This window comes from Herpailurus yagouaroundi, unplaced genomic scaffold (genome assembly GCF_014898765.1).
Source record: "Herpailurus yagouaroundi ecotype Mexico unplaced genomic scaffold, PumYag 203, whole genome shotgun sequence".
In the NCBI taxonomy this organism is placed as follows: Eukaryota; Metazoa; Chordata; class Mammalia; order Carnivora; family Felidae; genus Herpailurus; species Herpailurus yagouaroundi.
In genome coordinates this window covers 11,421,859-11,443,371 of record NW_024412434.1, presented here as the reverse complement: position 1 = coordinate 11,443,371, position 21,513 = coordinate 11,421,859, and the positions used below count along the sequence as shown (strand labels likewise).

The 21,513-nt window shown below is 47.2% G+C and overlaps 1 protein-coding gene across 24 annotated transcripts in view; it reads left to right on the top strand.

Annotated features, from left to right (window-relative positions):
* KIAA1217 (KIAA1217 ortholog) overlaps positions 1-20,814 on the top strand; it is a 398,770-nt gene extending 377,956 nt beyond the window's left edge. For 12 of the 24 annotated variants that reach the window (XM_040451200.1, XM_040451201.1, XM_040451199.1 and 9 more), the window contains 9 exons: positions 253-700; positions 3,435-3,618; positions 7,483-7,646; positions 8,371-8,535; positions 11,816-11,935; positions 15,656-15,733; positions 15,845-17,440; positions 17,957-18,079; positions 18,793-19,293. In XM_040451200.1, coding sequence (XP_040307134.1) covers positions 253-700; positions 3,435-3,618; positions 7,483-7,646; positions 8,371-8,535; positions 11,816-11,935; positions 15,656-15,733; positions 15,845-17,440; positions 17,957-18,079; positions 18,793-19,293 — 3,379 coding nt within the window. Of the gene's footprint in view, positions 1-252; positions 701-3,434; positions 3,619-7,482; positions 7,647-8,370; positions 8,536-11,815; positions 11,936-15,655; positions 15,734-15,844; positions 17,441-17,956; positions 18,298-18,792 lie in introns of those variants that run through there. The other 12 variants (XM_040451215.1, XM_040451196.1, XM_040451216.1 and 9 more) reach the window with 10 other exon arrangements.
* The last annotated feature ends 699 nt before the right edge of the window (positions 20,815-21,513 follow it).

The window sequence follows — 21,513 nt, the reverse complement described above, 5'->3', positions numbered from 1 at the left end:
GCAGAGACAGACCATCTCGTGAGGGAAGGACTGAGCAATCAGGTACCAGAGATGGTTAGGAGGCAATTGGAGGGCATTAGGAAGTTGCTATGGAAACCTTCATCCCCAAGCTGCTACTCCGGGTTGTCAGATGTCTTAATTTTGCAACCTCTTGCCTGGCTTTGGGATGCCACGGCATTCAAGTGTGCCATACAAATAAAATGCAAGTTACCTACCTTAAGAGTTAATGCTGCTGTGCATGGTTTCTCCCAGACACGTCACCGATGGGCTCTTGAAAGGTACAGATGCAGCCCAGGCCGCACAGTACGTCGCTATGGAAAAGGCCACGGCCGCGGAAGTCCTGAAGAGCCAGGAGGAGGCACCCCACACCTCAGGCCAGCCCCTCCACGGCGCAGGAGTCCCCGGTGATGTGAAGTCAGAAGTGGTGCCCTTGACCGTTCACCATGCGCAGAGCTCCCCTGTGGTCATCCAGCCCTCCCAGCTCTCCGCCGCCCTGCTCAACCCCGCCCAGCACTTGCCGGGGGGCTCGGGTCCCCACCCCACCAGCCCTTCGGCCACCACACAGGAAGTGACCTCAGCTCTGCAGTCGGCACAGGCTCCTCAGTCCCCACAGATGCCCATGAACGGCTCTGCCATGCAGAGCTTGCTCATTGAGGAAATCCACAGCGCGAGCGCCAAGAACAGGGCAGTGTCCATTGAGGTAGGGTCCTATGTCCATTTCTCATTAACCCTATAGAGGAATAACATCTGGTCCTTCCCTCAAGGAGTTTATAGTCTGGTTGTAAAGAGAATGCATATATGTGTCAAACATACATTTATATCAAATATATATGGATATCTATATATATATGTATGTATATATATTTGTCTCAAAGAGAGATTTTTTGAACTACAAATGGGTTTCGATGGCCAGATTAAGAGAACAGTCGGATTTCAGAGAAGGGTGAGACACCCCATCCTGTGGGAAGGTGAAACCATGGTGTGCTGGGAAGTGTTTACCAACCAGTTCTCTGGTGGGGGCAGGGGGAAGCCCTGATTCATAGAATCTGCCAGTTTCTGAGACGTCTTCTCCCACCGTCGCTGATTGCGAGTTTCAGCAGGACGTCAGTGGGCATGCGGCTGGGGAGATGTGAGTCAGCTCTCCCTGCTCAAGCATATCACTGGTGAATGCGGGCTGGTGGAGGGTTTGCTACTGGCCTGGAAAAGTCAGTAGAATCTGGGTAAGTGGAGCAGGGTTGGTGAGGGCTAGCACAGAGGGGTTGCTGGAGCAAAGGGAACCACGAGTAAACTTGTTTTATGGGAACAAGATAGAGGAGACGAGGCTGGCAAAACAGACTGGAACAGGATGTGCGGGAGCTGGCAAACCAGTCCAGGACGTCTCAAGGTCATGGGGTGGGTGTCCGAAAAAATGCGGCCCCTCAGAGCAGTGATAAAAAATCAGCATCTTCAGAAAATTGCTCTGAAACAATGTACAGAATCAATTAAGGTGGTGGGGTCTCGAATTAAGGTTGCTGGGTGGGAAGTCATTAGAGTAGTCTCAGGATGCAAGGTGGAGGCCGTCAAAATGGAAAGAGAAAACTGGGTCTTAGAGTCACACGACATAGAAAACACGCCATGGTTTTAAAGATTCTATCAGGAGCCCGGTATCCACGCCTGAGTATCACATTTTGTCTCCCCAGCGTCGTTACCCCAGACCCTGCTCCTCACCGTGCCCGCCTCTCTTGCGTGTCAGCAGTGGATAACTCAGGTTTCAAGAAAAAATAACCTCTTCAAATTGCCAAGGCCACGGTCAGGGCAACCGGGCCTCTGGACCCTAGGTAGCTTCTGCCTCTGCTCCAAAGTCAGCGGCTGTGCCTCCCCTCCAAGCCAGCCGTTGACGAAACGCAGCTCACGGGAGGGGTGAAATGTGATTGCCTGACAGTGATTCTGTTCCATCGTGCCCAGCAGGGCAGGGGCGAAAACTGAACAACACGTTTCCTCTTGAGAGTGAGCGGAATCTGCCACTTCCTGCATCTCTGTATGGAAACCGTGTCAGTGGGACGACCCATCTATTTAACAAACGTCTCTTGAGAACCCACTGGGCGTGGCCATCGTGGCCGCGTGTGTATTCTCAGTTTCGACTCACGAGTCGTCTCTGAAAATGCCCCGATCGGGGCGCCTGGGTGGCGCAGTCGGTTAAGCGTCCGACTTCAGCCAGGTCACGATCTCGCGGTCCATGAGTTCGAGCCCCGCGTCGGGCTCTGGGCTGATGGCTCAGAGCCTGGAGCCTGTTTCCGATTCTGTGTCTCCCTCTCTCTCTACCCCTCCCCCGTTCATGCTCTGTCTCTCTCTGTCCCAAAAATAAATAAACGTTGAAAAAAAAATTTAAAAAAAAAAATAAAGAAAGAAAATGCCCCGATCTGCGGTAACGAGGCCTGGGCCTCGCCGCCCGCTCCACTGCTGCTGCGTAAGGTGAGCTTCCTTCACGGACCGTATCCCCGAGCCCTGCTGTGCACCAGCCCCCAGAGGCTCTGAGGCAGGCAGGGAACAGAAGGGACAGAGTCCGTGCCTTCAAGAAACATGCCTGCTTGTAGGGAGAGGCCGAGAACCAGCGTATGCCAGATGGTCATAAAAAGCTAGGAAGAAACAATGAAGGGAGGGGAGTGGTAAGGGGTGGCAGTGGAGGCTTGTTTACGTAGCGTGGATCTTGGACACATCCGCGTTCTCACGTGTGAAGTGTGTTGGTGAAGTGATCTCGTCGGTCTTTTCCAGTTCTTACGTGTTGGGGTTCTAGTAACCCTGGTGCCATTTCCCCTCTGCCCTCCTGGAAGGATTACTGTGCCACCTCGAAATCACAGGAAAATGTTCCTTTTAAAAAAATGTACAGGTATTTAAAAATGCATTTCATGTAATTCTCCCTATTGGGAGAACTTGATGGAACTTCGAGGGTGTCCAGATAAACCCCATTTTACACGTAAGAAAGTTTGACCCGGAGGCCATATAGCAGTTCTTAGCCACGGGACTGTGATGTAGGATTCTTTGTTCCTGGTGAGTGTTTTTGGGCTTAGCTTCTGTTTGTCTGCACATCTCCTCCGCAGTGAAAACTCAGTTTCGAGAACAAAAACTTGGTGATGGGATACATACTTTTGAAAGCATATCCCTGTGTCCTTTTATTAGTATTGGTTGAAAGTAGCAGTAAGTGCTCAGTAATAATGGAATGAATGCATTTGGGTTTCTGAGCTTGCTTCTGTGTGAGTGAAGACCACTTGGGCTTACACAGCAGAGAGCACAGGGGCACGTTTGTCTGATGTGCAAAAATGTCCCTCAGTGCGGAAACCGGAGCATTATTTTATCCACATTTAACCTGTGTTATGCTCTCCGCCACCCCCACACGAAATCTCTAATTAGCCTTCCTTCTGGTTTTTAAACCTTCTTCACTTGTTCTTTTCCTTCAGAAAGCAGAGAGGAAATGGGAAGAGAAAAGGCAAAATCTGGACCACTATAACGGGAAAGAGTTTGAGAAGCTACTAGAAGAAGCTCAGGCCAACATCATGAGGTCAATTCCAAACCTGGAGATGCCACCAGCCTTGGGCCCACAACCAAAGGGCGATGCTCCGGTAGACAAGCTAGAACTTTCAGGTGAGGTGCTCACAGGGCTATGCGGGCTGGCTACCCTCGGGTCAGGGCAGTGCTGCCTACGTAAGCACGTGCTGGCCAGCAGCACCAATCTCTCACTTCTTAAGACTCTTATAAATTGGAGCAAATCCTCAGGTATCACTACATTCTCACTACTGCCTCTTAACTATAACCGTAGCCTGGAAACGATGTTCTACTTGAGGATACTAGAACAATGCCCGGTAAGGTAAAATTTAGATTCCCGGCTTCCACATTTCCTGTGAATTTATGACACTTCACAGCACCAGCTGGGAGAATGAGAGGGCCGCATTTAGAGTAAGAGCTTTTCATATGCTGCAGGAAGAAAATGCCAGCCTTTATGAGGTCCCGAGGGGACATTAGATCATGAGGCGAAATTGCATTTTTTAAATCAAAATTATTAGATGGTATATTGAACTAACTAGACTATGGAAGTTAAGCCTCAATGTGTCCCTAAGAACATAAAATAACCGTTAGAAAACTCAGCCTCCTAAATCTCCGACCAACAAGCCTCATGCCTTACTCTGATCTTAAAGTTGCGAACAGAGACACCATTCTACCTGCAGCCCAGTGTCTCAGAGCCACATTCGATGGTGCCTCCTCCAGTAGCTAAAATTAATTTGGAAAGGAATCGCCATCTTGACTTGCATGCACGTCCGGGAACATGAGCGTAGATACAATTTGTAACCACTGTAACCCTGTCTCACTGTTCTCCTTCCCCAAAGCTGCTCTAAAATTCCCCTCACTGAAACTGCCCCCATCAGCCTGTGTGTGCCAAGTTTTTCACCCCTTTTCCCCACCTGCCCAGCTGGGTGAGGCCTGTTTAGGGACCAGAAGGGTCAGGCAGCAAGTACCTTAGGAGGAAGGGGCCCGGGAGGGGCAGCCCTGTTCTCACAAAGATGGCTTCTCCCCCAAAGTCCCCGTGAGGAATTTCTCATGGGTAAAAGTCTACACCATTCCGTTTCCATCTGGCCTAATTTGGCTCTCCTTATTATTACTTTTGTCAGGTGGTCCTTTGATGTTTTATAATCACAAATAAGTTATAAAAAATAGTTATAAATCATAATTGTTCCTTCTCGTGATTGCACTTGTTATCTTACCACATCTGGGCTTTTTATTCCTTCAGATTAAAAAAAATTTGTATAAAGTGGGGCGCCTGGGTGGCTCAATCAGTTAAGCGTCTGACTTCAGCTCAGGTCACGATCTCTCGGTTCATCAGTTTGAGCCCCGTGTCGGGCTCTGTGCTGACAGCTCAGAGCCTGGAGCCTGCTTCGGATTCTGTGTCTCTCTCTCTCTCTGCTCCTCCCCCGCTTGCACTCTGTCTCCCTCTTTCTCAAAAATAAACCAACATTTAAAACCAAAGAAATAATTTGCATAAAGTATTTTTTAAAAATTACTCCCCAAAGTATTTTTGCTCAATTAAACATGTTATGTTATGTTATGTTATGTTATGTTATGTTATGTTATAAGTAAACTCTATACCCAGCATGGGACTTGAACTCACAACCCTGAGATCAAGAGTCACATGCTCCACCAGCTGAGTTTGTTTTGTTCTGTTTTGTTTTGTTTTGTTTTGTTTTGTCTTAACACATGGCCTGATTTCTTCTCAGAGAGAGTCTGCTAAAGTACTGGCCACCAGAAATGCATAAGGATACAATCTGTTACCTGCAAACGCTGGTTTCTATCATTTTTACTTATTTGGCATGGATGTCACTGCTTTTACTGATTTTTGTTTACTAATGAGGTGAAACTCTACGCTTAGGGTTTTTAAAAGCTATTTGTATTTCCTCTTGTATAAATTGTCTGACTACTTAGAAAATGTAGCTCCTAAAAAAATCAGTGGCAAATTTTAGAGATGGTAGCCTCAGTCAGTGTTAAAGAAAAATTATTCACAGAGATATTTGTTAAAAAGAGCAAGCAAGACTTTATTCAAGACCACGGCAGCAGGGAGAGAAACCGAACCCAGCTCCGAATACAATACATCAAGGGTAGGGAGAGTCTCACTAAAAGGCAGGCCAAGCGCCTGGATGTGCAGAGGGAGCGAAGAACCAGCTCAGATGTCAAGAATGGGGGATTCTTGCTAAACGGACTTCACGGAATTCTTTGCTAAAACTGGGCTGAGCAGACAGAGCAAGGACAAGGCTTAGCGGAGAGGAGAGCTCGGAGGAGCCTGACCAAAGCCGGGCAAAGAGGCAGTCATGGTCATGACCCAGGAGAGGAGACCTGGGCCCACTTCCAGGGCCCGTCAGCCTGTGCCAGTCCCTGGGGGGACCCACAAAGCTGACGAGGCTGTCCCCCGGCCAGGCCGCTGGCTCAGGAACCAGCCAGGTGGCCCACTGCTGCTGGGGCCTCGTCACCCAGCACTCTCCTGCAGGAGACCAGAACTGTCGGCTACACGTAACCACTGGCCTTTCACCCTGATGAGCACCCACACCCTTACTACAGCTTTAAGTAGAAACTTCTCAAGCGTGTCCCTCAAACAGCTCTGACTAGGTTGCTCAGAAAGGACAAACATATTCCTGAGAGGGCAGGCCGTGTTCCTAGAGAGAGCTGGGGCAAAGCGCAGTTGGAAGGTCCAACCCCAAGTTTCTGCTTCTGCTGCTTTAGTGCGCACTTGGGTTCAGGCTGGTAAAAGGCAGAGGTGAGGAATGATGATAAAGGACAGAAATGAGGAGGTTTGAATCTGGTTAAGTGCCTTTTCTGGACATTTTTCTGGAGAAAGCTAAGTAGATATCTATATTTCCTAACCTTTGGTGTCAATGCCAACTTCTCCTTCTGCATTTCTGTGTTTACTGCCTCCTTTCATTAACAGAGAACCCTTTCCAACCACATAACCAGGACCAAGAGTCCATTTTGTCCCTGACTTTGTTTTCTGTTCATCTGCCTTGCATTTCCTCCTGGCCCTTCATCGGCCAGATTCTATTCTAACATCCCCTGCACAAACTCCTCCTGCTAATAACACCGTCTCTCACGTCCTTCCTTTAGCAGCCATGCGAGGGGCTCTGGATTTGTCTCTAAGCTCTAATATTTCATCTCTCCAAGGAATACCCAGAAGTTTTACTTAATGACGATAGCTCTTGGGGCATCTGGATGGCTCAGTCGGTTGAACATCTGACTCTTTTTTTTTTTTTTTAATGTTTATTTTTGAGAGAGAATGAGAGAGTGAGCAGGGGAAGGGCAGAGAGAGAGGAAGGCAGAGGATCTGACATGGGCTTTGCACTGACAGCGGAGAGCCTGAGGGGGGGCTCGAACTCACCAACTGTGTGATCATGACATGAGCCACAGTCGGACGCTTAACCATCTGAGCCACTCAGGCGCCCTGAGCATCTGACTCTTAATCTCAGCTCAGGTCTTGATCTCAGGGCCCTGAGTTCAAGCCCTATGTTGGGCTCCACACTGGGCATGAAGCCTACTTAAAATATATATACATATGTATATATGCTACATATATATATGTGTGTGTATATGTATGCACATATATATATATGCACATATTTTTTTAATAATGATAGCTCATACTTGTATTGCATTTACAGTAAGTCACTAAGCACTGTTCTAAATGCTTCGTGTATATTAAGGTATTTAATCTCCACAGCATCCCAGTGGAGAGGATTATTATGATACCCATTTAATAGATGACACAACTGAGGCAGAGAGAAGTTAATTAACTTGTGCAGGGTGTTTTTGGGATTTCAAGTCAGTCGGGCTATAGGGTCTATGCCTTTAATCCTGGCACTATGGAGAGAACAGAGAGATGTTTACATCAGATTGCATCAAGTTTATAGAAATACACTGTTTTGAAAGTTCTCTTGCAAAGAGGTTATTTTGCAATGACACACTGTTTTCCAGAAGACTCTCCGAATTCCGAACAAGACTTGGACAAGCTGGGGGGTAAGTCCCCACCTCCTCCTCCCCCACCCCCTCGGCGGAGCTACCTGCCAGGATCAGGGCTCACCACCACGAGGTCCGGCGATGTGGTCTACACCAGCAGGAAGGAGAACATCACCGCTAAGGTCCGATGGGTTCAGCTCTGGTGAACTGGTCTCTGAGTTCAAATGATACCCTTAGACAAGGTTCTCTCTATTCTCACGTAGAACACAGAAAGTAGTAAGGCGGAGGAGAGAATTGATTAAGCTACATCACAGGAAGCCCCACAGATGGGAAAATGTCAGCCAGTGTTATTGGACTAGACTCAGCACCACCTGCTCTATCCTTACTTGACTTGTAGCTGCAACAATGTAAAATGCAAATCACAAGCTACTTCTCCAGCAAGGGCCTCATAAGATTGAAAATGGAGTAGAAGGGGACGCAAAGGAAAGTCCACCTTACAAAAGCTAAGTGAGACTAGCTAACACGGTTGTAAGAGTCTGTACAGAAAGGTGTTCAGTGGGCTTTAGCTGTCACTTAACTTGGCAAGTGTGGTCTTTTGTGTTAAATGTAAAATACAATTTCCAAGGAGATGTAGTACGGGCAGGCCTTTCTCAAAGGCACCAAATGTTGAGTTGTTATAACTTTATTTAAAATCTTCAACCCATTCACCAAAATGGCAGCTTGTACAAAAAAAAAAAAAAAACCCAAACTAAAAGCAAGGGATATTAATAGTCTTTCGACTCGATTTGAAGAGGTAGGAAGCCGACATGCCAGGCAGTAAGGGAACGTGTGTTGCTGTAATCTGTGCCTCTTTTTGCCAGCCCCTAGAGGCGTTGAGCTAATATCTGTGATTTGAATCTTCCACAGGCAAGCAGTGAAGATGCTGGACCAAGCCCCCAGGCTAGAGCCACTAAGTGTCCGACCGAGGAGCTGGCTTCCACCTGGACCCCATCCCCACCGCCAGTCGCTACCTCGTCCTCAAAGGACGAGGAGGAAGAAGAGGAAGGAGACAAAATAATGGCGGAACTCCAGGTATGTGGATGAGGTAACTGGCTGTGGCTCCTTGCCTTCCTACCTAGGCCGCTCTGGCTACGTCTCTCACAGATCCATTAGCTAGAGAGGGCTGGCAAGGAGCCTTTGGACCTAGGCCTCGTAAGCAGCATCTTCTGGCCTTGGCCTCCAGTTTTCCAAGATGGCGCTGAACTACCCTCAGGGTACTTCATGACGTGTGTAAGGAATGACTGTTTCACAAAACAACTCAGGAAGTTTATACGGGAAATGAACTGTGAGTTTTCCTAGCTCCGGCCAAGAGGATTTACTTTCCTTGCTTTTAATAGTCCATTCATTTCAAAAGCAATTCAGACAGGGATCCAAAATATCAGCCACTGTCTTGTCTTCGTAAGGACTGATTAAGGCCTCCTTCACGTGGGTCTCATAAAAACTTTGGTTTTAATACTTAGAATGGCTGCCCTTAGGTCTTCTGTCCTTCATGCCAAGTTCCCATTCGGTGTCAGCATCATCTTTTCAAATATGCAGAAAAACGGAATGATTTCATTTCCCATTTTCTTTGCCCTGTTTGCGAAATGATTATTTATTAGTTTTAGATTTTTATTTTTTAATTAATTGACACAGTCCACTCCTAGGATTAAGGATGGGGTACAGAAACTGTACTCAAAGTTTACCCCACATTCAAATCATGGATGTGAACCTACCCTGGGTGTATGTTCTAAGAACTTTTCTCATCAGAGGCATGCACAATTCCCAGACCAAAGTCTGTTCATAGAGTATTTCATTTTGACCCATACTCACTGTAGCATTTTTTCCCCTCTCTGGATGGTCAGATCACATGGTCAGATCACACACTTAGGGCTCCAAAATACATTGCCTCTTCACCAGTGCACGCACCATGGGTCTGCATTCTTCATGTGGAGTAAAGAGAACTTTTAAGCCATGTCATTTCTACCACGGTTGTTCCACTCTGCTTTCCGTGGTAATAACTACCAAAATTGGGCTGTTTGGATTTACAGGGCTGCTGGTTGATTTGTCACAGGGGTGAGCCCTTCTGAGCTTCTCTCAGACTGGCCTAGGACATCCCCTCCACCAATCAGATCGCTGACAGATTTTTAGGACGTTTAAAGAATGTCATACATAGGAACCATAGATGTATACAGTTAGCGATGCACGAAACAGTTGAGAGGGTGGAGGCGTCCGTCGCTCAGTGATCCAGGGAGGACCCTCTGGCTAATGACACTGGCATGGCCGGGCTGCTTGTCGTCGGGAGATTGGTGCTCATCCTGAGATGTGTAGGCAGATTCTGGGACCGTTCGTTGTAGCCTCTGCCCCAAAGCATGGTTTAAATTGATCGTGGCCCAGTTTGGTTCAAATGGATGACGAAGAACTAGGTAATTTTACATCTGTGCAAGGTGAACAGTCACTCCTAATCCAAGAAGTAGAAACTTTTAGGCTCATGGATAATCCTGCACTAGCCCCCTAAGAGAAGTCATTTACTTGTTCCAGCTGCGCTTTAGAGCTCATCACTTGGGAATATTTCCCACCACTGACGTCTAAATATCTCTGATGGTTTCTTTGAAAGTTTTCAAAGCCTGGAGTATGTGGTTTCTTGTTGTGTTATTGGTGGTTAGGTAATACTGGTGAATCAAGTGCTCTAAGCCTGACTTAACCAAAGCCAAGAGCCCTCCTTCTGGGGTAGGGACCCTACCCGCTGCATCAGAAGGTCAGCTGCGCACTTGGGCTCTGCACTTAGATGCCCCCGAGGCAGGACAAGGAGCAGATGCGGCCTCCTGAGTGTGACTGTGGAACAGTTTCCTGCTGTGTGTTACCAGGCGTCAGAAAAAACCAGAGGCTCCAAAGTCCAGGGTCTGACAGCCCAGCAGAGATGGCAGGTGGCCTCAATGGGCATCTCCAGGGCCCTCTAGGACTGGGGTGTCTGAGAGACCGCAAGGGGGGAGCCAGAACACCGGCTTCAGGAAGAGGGAACAAGCAGAGAAACAGAAGAGCCGGGGAAGGTCCCAGGCATCGGCTCAAGTCGTGTTTTAGGACCCGTGCTGAAACAGTCAACTTGGCACGGGCCTGGGATATTCTTTCTGCCCACGGAGGTATTTCCAAAGGACCATATTTGACAGTAAGAAAATATTGAGGCAGTTATTTGGGATTTTTCATCGAAATAGCTGATCTTTAATCCTGACTGCAAGTTTCAATTATTTGGAGGAGTTAAAAAAAAAAAAAAAGGCCTGTGAATTAATTCTGAATTAATTATTCTCTGTGTGAGGCCTGGGTAACAAAAATTTTTTTTTAACTAGGTAACATGTAGTTGAATTGAGAGCCACTGATTTCAAGAAGCTTGGGTGCTGGGTTCTTCATCTTTCCTGCTTTCGTGACCATATTGTCACTCCCTCTCTGCCCCGCAGACACAGCCTGTGCTTTCTGTTTGTCTGAGGACTGGCCTCCCTCACCCACTGTTCACCCAAACTGGGGTGGACTCCTAGAACTGAAATTGATAGTTTTCTAGGACAGATCTAGAAGCTCAGGCAGAAAGGAGGCAGCTCAGAACCCCATGGGCACTCAGGAGCATCACTTTATTCTAAATGCACCTCAGAGCACCTTAGAATGTGGGAGTACCTGTTACTATGTTACTACTGTATTCTTTTTTGTTTGTTTGTTTGTTTAAAGTTTATTTTGCACGAGAGAGTAGTGTAAGCAGGGGAGAAGGGCAGAGAGAGAGAGAGAATCCCAATCGGGCTCTGCTCACTTTGGACGAGAGAGTAGTGCAAGCAGAGGAGGGGCAGAGAGAGAGAGAGAGAGAGAGAGAGAGAGAATCCCAATCGGGCTCTGCACACTTTGGACGAGAGAGTAGTGCAAGCAGGGGAGGGGCAGAGAGAGAGGGGGAGGGAGAGAGGATCCCAAGCAGGCTCCACGCTTTCAGCGCTGAGCCCAGTGCAGGGCTCAGTCCCACAAACTGTGAGATCAAGACCTGAGCTGAGATCAAGAATCAGTCGCTCAACCGACCGAGGCACCCAGACACCCCACAAAGGGCATGCGTTCCAAGGGTTCTGTCCATTTATCACGCCGTGGCACAGCCAGTGAGGAAGCCTCTGCCTCTGGCTCAGAGCTCAGCTTTGCTGCTCTGAGGCCAAATGCCAAACCAGGTTTCGTGGCGCCGCCTCCCCGTCCCTGGTGTGACCGCCCGGCAGGACTAGGCTGGGGTCTCCACGCCTCCAGACTCCCTGTCTGTTCCCTCCTCCCTCCTCACTACGCCGGCATCCCTGTTAACCTCAGTATTTTAATCCCTTAGGCATTCCAGAAGTGTTCCTTTATGGATGTAAATTCAAACAGTCACGCTGAGCAGTCCCGGGCTGACAGTCACGTTAAAGACACTAGGCCGGGGGCCACAGTCCCACCCAAGGAGAAGAAGGTAACGTGGCAGTTACACATTTGCCACACAGTCGAATGGTCCTTCTTTCCTTGCTCTGACACTAACACCGCTCCTGCGTTTGTCCTTTCTGTGCCCTCTTTTTCCCTCTCACCTGTTTTGTTTTGTTTTTTTTTTAAACTAACAGAGACACAGCCTTAGGTTTAATCAGAGATGCCTGGTTCGGGTTCCCAGCGTGCACTGTGTGTTCCTGTAATAGTCTATGCAGAACTTGGGCATTATCTTCCCAAACTAAAGAGTATCCCCCTTGCAAGATTTTCTAGAACTCTAGAAGTAAATGGAAACATCAGTCAAGTATGTAGCACTTTTTCTAATTCTTAACGTGTCTTCTAGATCCCACACGCCTGTGTCAGAAGTAGCTGCAAGCCTTAGAGTGTAGGGAGAAAACACACCACAGAGCTATATGCTCATCATCCCTGGGTGTATCCTCGTAGAAACGACGCATATGTGTTTGCACACGTGTTCAGGAACGCCAGACAGAATTTGCGCTAAGTAGGACAAATTCTCAAACTACACCTTGCAAGACAATAAGTTCGGTGTAAGCTCAGTGCTCATACACATTGTGGCGTCCTAATGGCTTCAGGACAGCTGTCCGGGCTCTAAAACAAAGTTCACCGTCATTACGTAAGTCCTTTAGGGAAAGGACATTAGCCTGAATGTGTGAGCTTCAACTTTCTGAGTTGGCTCTAGAGCGTTTAGGATTCTTGGGCATAAAGCCATCTTATCTGAATGAATTTCAGGATTAAAAGCTTATCGTGACCCACTCCGGTCCTAGCACTTTTCGCGAGGACTAGGTTCGAGTTTCCCCTAAATAAAGTCAAACAAATCAGCCGTAGTGTAGCCTAATAGCTACTCCCGGTGGGCACCTCAGTCCCCGTGAAAGAAGCCTCAGTGAGGGAGATGAAGGATCACGAATCAGAGGGCTATTCTAGCATAATCCTTCAAGAGATGCGGTCCTGGGGCTGACAGCCCCGGGCTGTGAGGCCCTGACAAGGAGACCGGCCTCCTCCTCCCTGCCTCACAACCATCCCAGGGCCTCCTGCAAACTAGGTCTGCCGAGGTGGGGGGGGGGGGGGGGGTGGGGGGCATCTCTGTGCAGCAGGAGAGGTTATGAGATTATTGCTGTTAAATCTTTCTCCTGAAGAGAATCTCCTGTTACTTTCAAGTGAACCCATGACATCCTATTTGAAATATACTCCTCTTTCAGTCTGTGGGATTGCCCTACAGTGGCCCTAAGTAAAACCACCTCATGAAAGGCCCTGGAATATCCTGAGTCACAGGGCATACCTGGGCCGATGTCTGTCTGAAACACTGGGAACTGGGAACTTCCGAAAGATCCCTCTAGAGATCATCGTTGTCTCGTAGAACTTTGCTGATTGGCTGAAAAGTTGCATAAGATTTCTCGCCTTGCAATTAGAAAGCCATAGCCTTTAGATACCCTTCACCTCAATCAGGAGTCCGTCGGATAATAGGCCAAGTCTGTAGGGAGAGCCGTATAGGCACTTAAGAGCTTGTTTTAGATACTTCTACGCAGCAGATTGACCTGTCTCATAATAACCATGAGTATCAGACTTCTCCCCACATTTTTGTCAGCACTCCTCCTGGGCTATTCGTCTACTCTTCTATAAATCAAGTATTTCTTTAAAATTTTCTCCTTATCATCATGAGGTGCCAGCCTAATGCTTCACTTGTGTACAATTTTCCTATAACTGGGTCTCTGATTTTGCTTGATTGCCATATGCATTTAGAGCCTGCTACACAGTTTTCTGAACAATCCAAACCTCAGGACCTACCTATAAACAGACATTAAGAGGTTTAACCACATTTTACGCAGTCTTGACCCTCTAAGATTACCTCTGAGATATCATTGTGAGATGACATGACAATTGTGACCGAGCTACCCTGGATACAGTTAATGCACTTGTTGTGAGACTTCCGTTCTTTTTTTCTAGCCCAGTAACAAAAGTAACAGGTCATGTGAAACCTACCCTTGACATCTTTACCTTAGTGGCTTTCATCGGAGGATTCCTGCTACCACACCCCTTTTAAAATATGTGTGTCTCTGGGTGACGTTTGAAATACTTAGCAGTGGGTATGGCATGGGCCCTGACCAGTCAGACAGATGCCAGCGCTGACCCCAGGCACTGGGCCACGTGTCGTGTCTAGATTACATGTCGACTCCTTCTCCAATTCCGGGGTAAATTCTCACTCATGTCCTAGCATGCTCTGCTGCCTCCGTGTTTGGGGTTGAAACCTTAGTCCGAAACCTCTCTTGCTTTTCTTCTTAAACCTTTTATTGGATGTGTGAGTTGTTTAATGATCCAAATTTAAAATCCCACAAAAGACCTCATGTTGTTCGTCTGCACCGGCCGAATTGTTGCACTGGTTTGGGGCCTTACCGGGAGGAGGAGGGGAGGTTTAACAGGAGGTATCCGGTGGCTAATGCACCTTGTATCCCGTACGATGTTTCCATGTGATTAATACTGACTTTGGTGTTTGTGTGTTATTCCTTGAATGTGTATGGACATCCTTTCCATTTGTAACAGGGCGGTGGGGTTGCTGTGGGTTGACTTGGGCGGGCCCGGTTATTATGCTTTGTTATGTTGTCATTGCTTTAGCCAGACAACCTTCTCGGGATTGTGTCCCTTCCCCCTGTAACCACCTCTTCCTTTCGGGCTTGGGCAGCAAGAAGAAAGGGCAGCAGTGCCTTGGAAGCGACAAGGCACAGCTAGTGTTAGTGTCGTGGCAGAGCCCAAGGGAGCTGATACACACGGGCCAGACAAGGCCACGCTTCCCGGTGAAGCACTGTCCGGACCTGAGCCTCACTGCTGGGTCCTCACGTCCTGAATCTCGGTGACACCCGCAGAAATGGACCTTCGCTCTGTATCCGAGAATACAGAGACTAGAAGCTGACTTACGATGTCAAAGTCACCGCTGTAGTCTCCAATATCTGCTTTGGAGGTATTTTGAGGGTATTTTGGCAGCATTATCATTCTGAATTTGGATTTGACCGCCTTGGGTATTATTAGGTTGAAGGTTATTGTGACACTTGACTTGGCCAAGTCCAAGTGCAAACTGCAAATACACTGTCAGTCTGTCATTTGAACAGGGAAAAATAAGGTTTTCGTTTCATCTCCAAGTACTACACCCAACTGGGGCAGAGTCCTTACAGGACAGTTTCCAGAAAAGCAGCAGAGATAGTACCGAAGTAACTAGCTGGAAGGGTTCTGGTCTAGTTCCCCAGTCTATACACAAGAAAACGGAGGCCCAGGAAAGTGAAGGTGACACAGTTAAGGGGCAGAGCTGGATTAGAACCAAAAAGCTTCTGCCTGCCGAGATACTGTGCTTTCTACTGCGCTACACCTCTCTTCCCGTTTTCGATTCTGCTAAGCTCACAATCAGAGGCTGGAGAGAGAACGTGTGGATACAGAATCGATCCTTTTATTCTCTTAACTGCTCCCTCACCAATTTTGCAAATCCCTAAACTATTTTGCTAATTGAGATTTTCGTCTCGTGCGAACACAGGGCGTGTTTGGAAGCTGGAGAACAACAAAGCCAGCCAAGGTAGAGCTGTCTAGGCTTTGGCAGATGTGCTTGGCCCACAGGTTCTGGAAGTGTGATTAAAGGAACGATTTAGTTATAGTCCACTTTGGTGGGGGGATGTGGTTTTGTGCAGTAACATGTCCTACACTATTCTACCAGAATTTGGAATTTTTCCATGAAGACGTTCGGAAATCTGACGTCGAATATGAAAACGGCCCCCAAATGGAATCCCGAAAGGTGAGTTTAGCAAATCTACGTTCCGACGGATACCATGCAGATTCATTGCCCCCTTTCGCGGATCCTGTTCTGATTAATGTGTGTGGTTTCCCTCCTCCACTTCCCTCTCAGGTTCCCACAGGGGCTCTCACACCCCTTGACCATCCTAAATGGGAAATAGCAATGGAGAATAGTGTTTCTGATGCATCAAGAACATCAGAGTATAAAACAGACATCCTAAAGAAGGAAAATCCCATATCCGGCAAACGTTTATTTAAAGACAGTAGAAACTATACCCAGAAAAATGTGTCTAAGGTCAATCCCAGTTACTCTGGCCTTTGTTCATTAGATGAAATAAACAAAGGACCTAAGAGCTCAGGACCGCAGTACCCTGTGCCTGACGCTGAGAATCAGAAGATGAATTATGGAAAGACGAAGGAGATGAGACTAGAAAGACAGGAAAACGCAGATAGGTGTGACCTTCCCTCTCCCGCTAGGTCAACTGAATTGAGCACGTGTGATGTCAGAACTCAAGATGAAGAGGTTCACATGACCGAGTTCAGCCAGGTTGCTCTAAGACCCAAGGGGGCACGGCATGCTAGCGTGAACTCCAGCGAGGATGGAGAATCGACACCAAGTTCTCCCACTGAAGAAAATGCGACCACCGACAACATCGCCTTCATGATCACCAAAACTGCCGTCCAGGTGCTCTCCAGTGGGGAGGTCCGCGACATAGTGAGCCAAAAGGGGGAAGATGTACAGACGGTTAACATTGATGCCAAGAAAGAAGCAATGTCCCCACAAGAAGGAGCTGAAAACGAAGAGCCAGTCGTGTGCCTAGACAAGAAACCAGTTATCATCATTTTTGACGAGCCCATGGACATCCGGGCTGCATATAAGAGACTTTCAACCATATTCGAGGAATGCGACGAGGAATTAGAGAGGATGATGACAGAGGAAAAGATAGAGGAGGAGGAAGGGGAGGAAAACGGAGACCCTGTACTCCAGAATAACACTTCCCAAAAGTTGCATAAGAAGGTTGCATCCGGCAGCCCCGGATCAGGGCAGCAGGCTGATGGTACATTCCAGCCACACTGCCTTTCACCAGAGGCTGAACCCCCAGGACAGGAAACGAGTAAGAAAGAGCTGAGCAGGTTCAGCCACGCAGATTCTCCAAGTGCAGAAAGCAAGGGTGACGTGACGGATGACCAGTTTGAAAGCCCCAAGAAGAAGTTCAAATTCAAATTCCCTAAAAAGCAACTGGCTGCTCTCACTCAGGCAATTCGCACGGGAACCAAAACGGGGAAGAAGACGCTGCAGGTGGTGGTCTACGAGGAGGAGGAGGAGGACGGCACTTTGAAGCAGCACAAGGAAGCTAAACGATTTGAAATCACTAGGTCCCAACCTGAAGACGCCCCCAAGAGTATGCTTAGGAGACCAGAGCCGCCCAGTGCAGAGAACGCATCTGTGATTTCCAGAACTGACGAAATTAGAAAAAATACCTACCGGACGCTGGACAGCCTGGAGCAGACCATCAAACAGCTTGAAACCACAATCAGTGAAATGAGTCCAAGAGCCCTAGTGGACGCTTCATGCTCTTCCAACAGAGATTCTGTTGCAAGCTCAGCCCACAGAGCCCAAGAGGCCTCTCCCCGCTCCCTGCTAGTTCTGGATGAAGCTCCCACTGCCCTAGAGCCCCCCTCGTCCGTACCTTCAGCCTCACGTAAGGTATCTTGGTCTGATGGAAAACGAAAAGACCCAGCTGCTTTCTTACATCTGCCATAATCACCATTAGCAACAGGTGTCTTGTGATTTACTTGCTTCCTTTCAGGTGGCTCATTGTGGTTTTATTTTTGTCTGTTCGCCACGATCCCTTTCTCTCACACTTTCTCCCTCACCTTCAGAACAACAACAACTAGGTGTCTAACAGCTAATTGATGCTCTTTTTACCTCTGTTGCTGATTGGTGTTGGGTAAACGCAGAGGACGCTGGGTCAGTCATGTGCTGTTGAAATGATTGCTCTGATACTCACATTAAAATCCGTTTGATCAGTAGTGGAGCAGATTCATTCTGTTTGATTCTTCAAATTAACCCCAGTGGTGTCTCCTGATGTCCGTCTCCTAGATCTGTCCTGCATGTAGGGCTGTGGCTTCTCACGTTGAGCTTCTGCACACAGTGGGAGGGCTTGCGTGACAATCCGCTCACGTGCTTCTCCTCTTCCCCTCCCACTGCTCCTTCCCACAGGGCGCCACCGGGACCCCACAGACGAGCAGGATGCCGGTCCCCATGAGTTCCAAGAACAGACCCGGAAGCCTGGACAAGCCTGGCAAGCAGTCCAAACTGCAGGACCCCCGCCAATACCGTCAGGTAGTTTTACCTTAAACCCAATTTTGGATGGACGCTGTTGCGTTTAAGAAGCAAGTCACTGACTTAGTTTATACCAAATATCATGTTTTCTTTGTAAGATATGGTTTACGTAGACACCCTGGATCTGGGGCATGAAGAAAGTCTAAAAACCTTCGTTAAACTTTTCACCACGCTTCTGCATGCTTGCAATAAAACATCTTTTACTTTGTGACTCCAAAGTTTAACTGTTAACACAAGGTGCCGGGCCCGTCGGCTTTTCTTTGGGTGAATGTAGTGGTTCATCAGAACACCTCGGGAAACCGAGTCAGACCTGTCCTTGAGCTGCCCTGAAAGTCACCAGTACTAACGTATATGCTGACTGCATTGCATTAGAGGCACATTAACTGTCCGTCACCATGCCCCCGCCCCACCCCAGTAATCACCCAGACGCATGGCCGACCTAGCACCCGGGAACGGTAGCGGGATGGTGTGCCTCTTCTCACCTACGCCGTTCTTCCTTTCCTCCCGTTCTACACATCTCCGTTCTTGTACTTTGGGGGTCTCTCCCAGGTCCAGTGCAGCACAACAAGAACTTAGCTCAGGCCTTGAACTGGTTTGGTTTGATTTGGTTTCTTTTATTTAGTCATTCTCAGAAGGGCTGTGTTGCCAGACCCTGTGGTTTGATCGTGTTACCAGCTTTCTGACAAACTGTCTCCCGCCATCTTTATTTGCAGGCTAATGGAAGTGCTAAGAAAGCTGGTGGGGACTGTAAGCCTACTTTCCCCTCCTTACCTGCTTCTAAGATTCCAGCCCTTTCTCCCAGCTCTGGGAAAAGCAGTTCTCTGCCCTCTTCTAGTGGTGACAGCTCTAACTTGCCTATTCCACCTGCTACTAAACCACCGGTTACTTCTAACCCTCTCAGCCCCCAAACAGGACGATCTGCTCCCTCTGCCTCCCTCATCCCCTCTGTCTCTAATGGCTCCTTAAAGTTTCAGAGCCCCACTCATACAGGTAAAGGCCACCATCTCTCATTCTCACTGCAGACTCAAAACGGCCGAGCAGCCCCTTCCCCCTCCTCCTCCTCCTCCTCCCCGCCCTCCCCCGCCTCCCCCACTTCACTGAATCAAGGTGCCAAGAGCATCAGGACCATCCACACTCCCGGCCTCACCAGCTACAAGGCACAGAACGGAAGTTCAAGCAAAGCCACCCCATCCACAGCCAAGGAAACCTCTTAAAGGCCAAATCCTGTTAGGTGAAAGTCGGAGTTACCTTTAAAAAAACACACAAAAAATGGTTTTCGACAGTCTTCCACAACTGTTTTCCCAAGCGAATGTAACATATTGCCGTACTGTTTGAGGCTTAATGCTAAGTATGTGCTAAATACTGGATTAATAGATGTCAGTGAAGCTTGTTTGTTTTCTTCGTTGCTATTGTAATTACATAGTGTTTACTGTCTATAGCCGATACCCGTCAAATGAAGTAAGCATGTGTTACGAAAAGAGTGGCTGGCAGGAGAGAAGGGTGTGTGAGAGACGGGGAGGAAAATGTACTCAGCATGTAAAACATGTATGATTCCAGAATTTTAGTATGTTTTGTACAAAAATATTTTTCATTACGGAGACTAGACGTGAAACCGAGAAATACACAAGCGTGACTATCTATACAAATTGTAAAACAGATACTATAATATTTCCTTTTATTTTGGTGTTATTTAGCTTTATTACAGATTTCTATTTTTGTCAGAACGTCATGGTTCCTTTCAAGATCTTTTTTGCCAAAAACATTTTGATACTATAGCATTGTACATTTGAAAGTAGCGTGCTAGACAAAAAGCCAGTGAACTTCTACACGAGCCGACATGAGGCACATGTAGAAGGCAGTTTATCAAACCTATTGCACTGCCGTGAGAATTATGTATAATAATTTGCAGCCCAAGCAAGCTAGTTTTCTTTGCTTTTCTTTCTTTCTTTCTTTCTCTTGTTTCTTTCTCTTAACATATTGGGGTTCTCTAGTTGTTTCCTTTCCAGTATCTAAACCCTTCCTTTGTTTCCTGAGACCTGGTGACCCACACTCTTGCATTGTGGATTTTAAACATGTACACTTCTGTACGGTTCTGTAAACTGATCAACTTTTGTACATATATAAATAGGCCTAATAAAAAATACCGTATGTGGCAGCACAGAGTAGTTTTCGCACACCAAAGTTAATTTTTATGCATGCTTTAAAAATATATCTTGGGATGGGCAGAAATGGGGATACCCGTGCATTTTTAAAAAGCAACGAGTTTGCACAGATAGAGTGTTTTTGTAAATAAATGTATTTGTATAACACAGTCATGTAATATACAGAACGATAAGCAGAGGCTTTGCAAAACTCAATAAAGGGCTGCATGCTTATTATTTTTTGTACCTTGTCACTCGAACTGCTTCCTAGTCAAAGAACAAACATAACTATCACCAAGTTAAATGGGTTGGGTTTTGAGGACGTTATAAGTAACGTGTCACGGGACACGGACTGGCTTTCAGAAAGCCCTACTTCTCTGATTCATGATGAGTTCCTGATCGATTCATTGCGAGTGCGGTGCCTTCTGATGTAACCTGCTGACTCTCTCCTCTGTGGCTTTACCAAGGTTTGGCTAACAGAAAGCAAACCTGGGTCCAGAGTTTCCACCCTCGTTTACAAGAGGGGCTCTTCCTACCTTTTCTTTTTAAATTTCCAGTAGAAGTCAAGTAAAAATAAAGCATCTTTATCACTATGATTTTTTTCGAGTTCTCAGTGTCAAAAAATATTGTTGGTGTAGAAAGACATACGCTAGCTAACATTACACTGTGGGTAACAGTCGGTGAAAATACCACCAGGAGTATGGAATCGACAAGAACAGTGTCAGGAAACTGCTTCATATTCATTTTGGCCTCCAAAATATTTAACTTGGTTTGATGTAAAGGGAAAATGAGTATTACCTGAGCACCTGGTTGTCGGTGTCCGTAAGCTTCAAGTTTACAGATCTGGGATGCCTTTATCAGATCTATGTTATAGGTCCACTCATTGTGTAAATTACGTGTTAACATTATATGAATCACGTGTTTGGGGGAGGGCTCCGGAAAGTCGTCATCTTACAGCTTTTAGGTATAAAATGTTCCGACATTTCAATCATGTCCTACAACAACTCAACAACTGCATTATGTTAAAATCCACAGGGTAGTGGTGCCTGGGTGGCTCAGTCGGTTAAGCGACCGACGTCGGCCCAGGTCATGATCTCTCGGTCCGTGGGTTCGAGCCCCGCGTCGGGCTCTGTGCTGACAGCTCGGAGCCTGGAGCCTGTTTCAGATTCTGTGTCTCCCTGTCTCTGCCCCTCGCCCACTCATGCTCTGTCTCTCTCTCTCTGTCAAAAATAAATAAACATTAAAAAATAAATAAATAAAAGGTGATACATGCAGAACACTTAGCATGATACC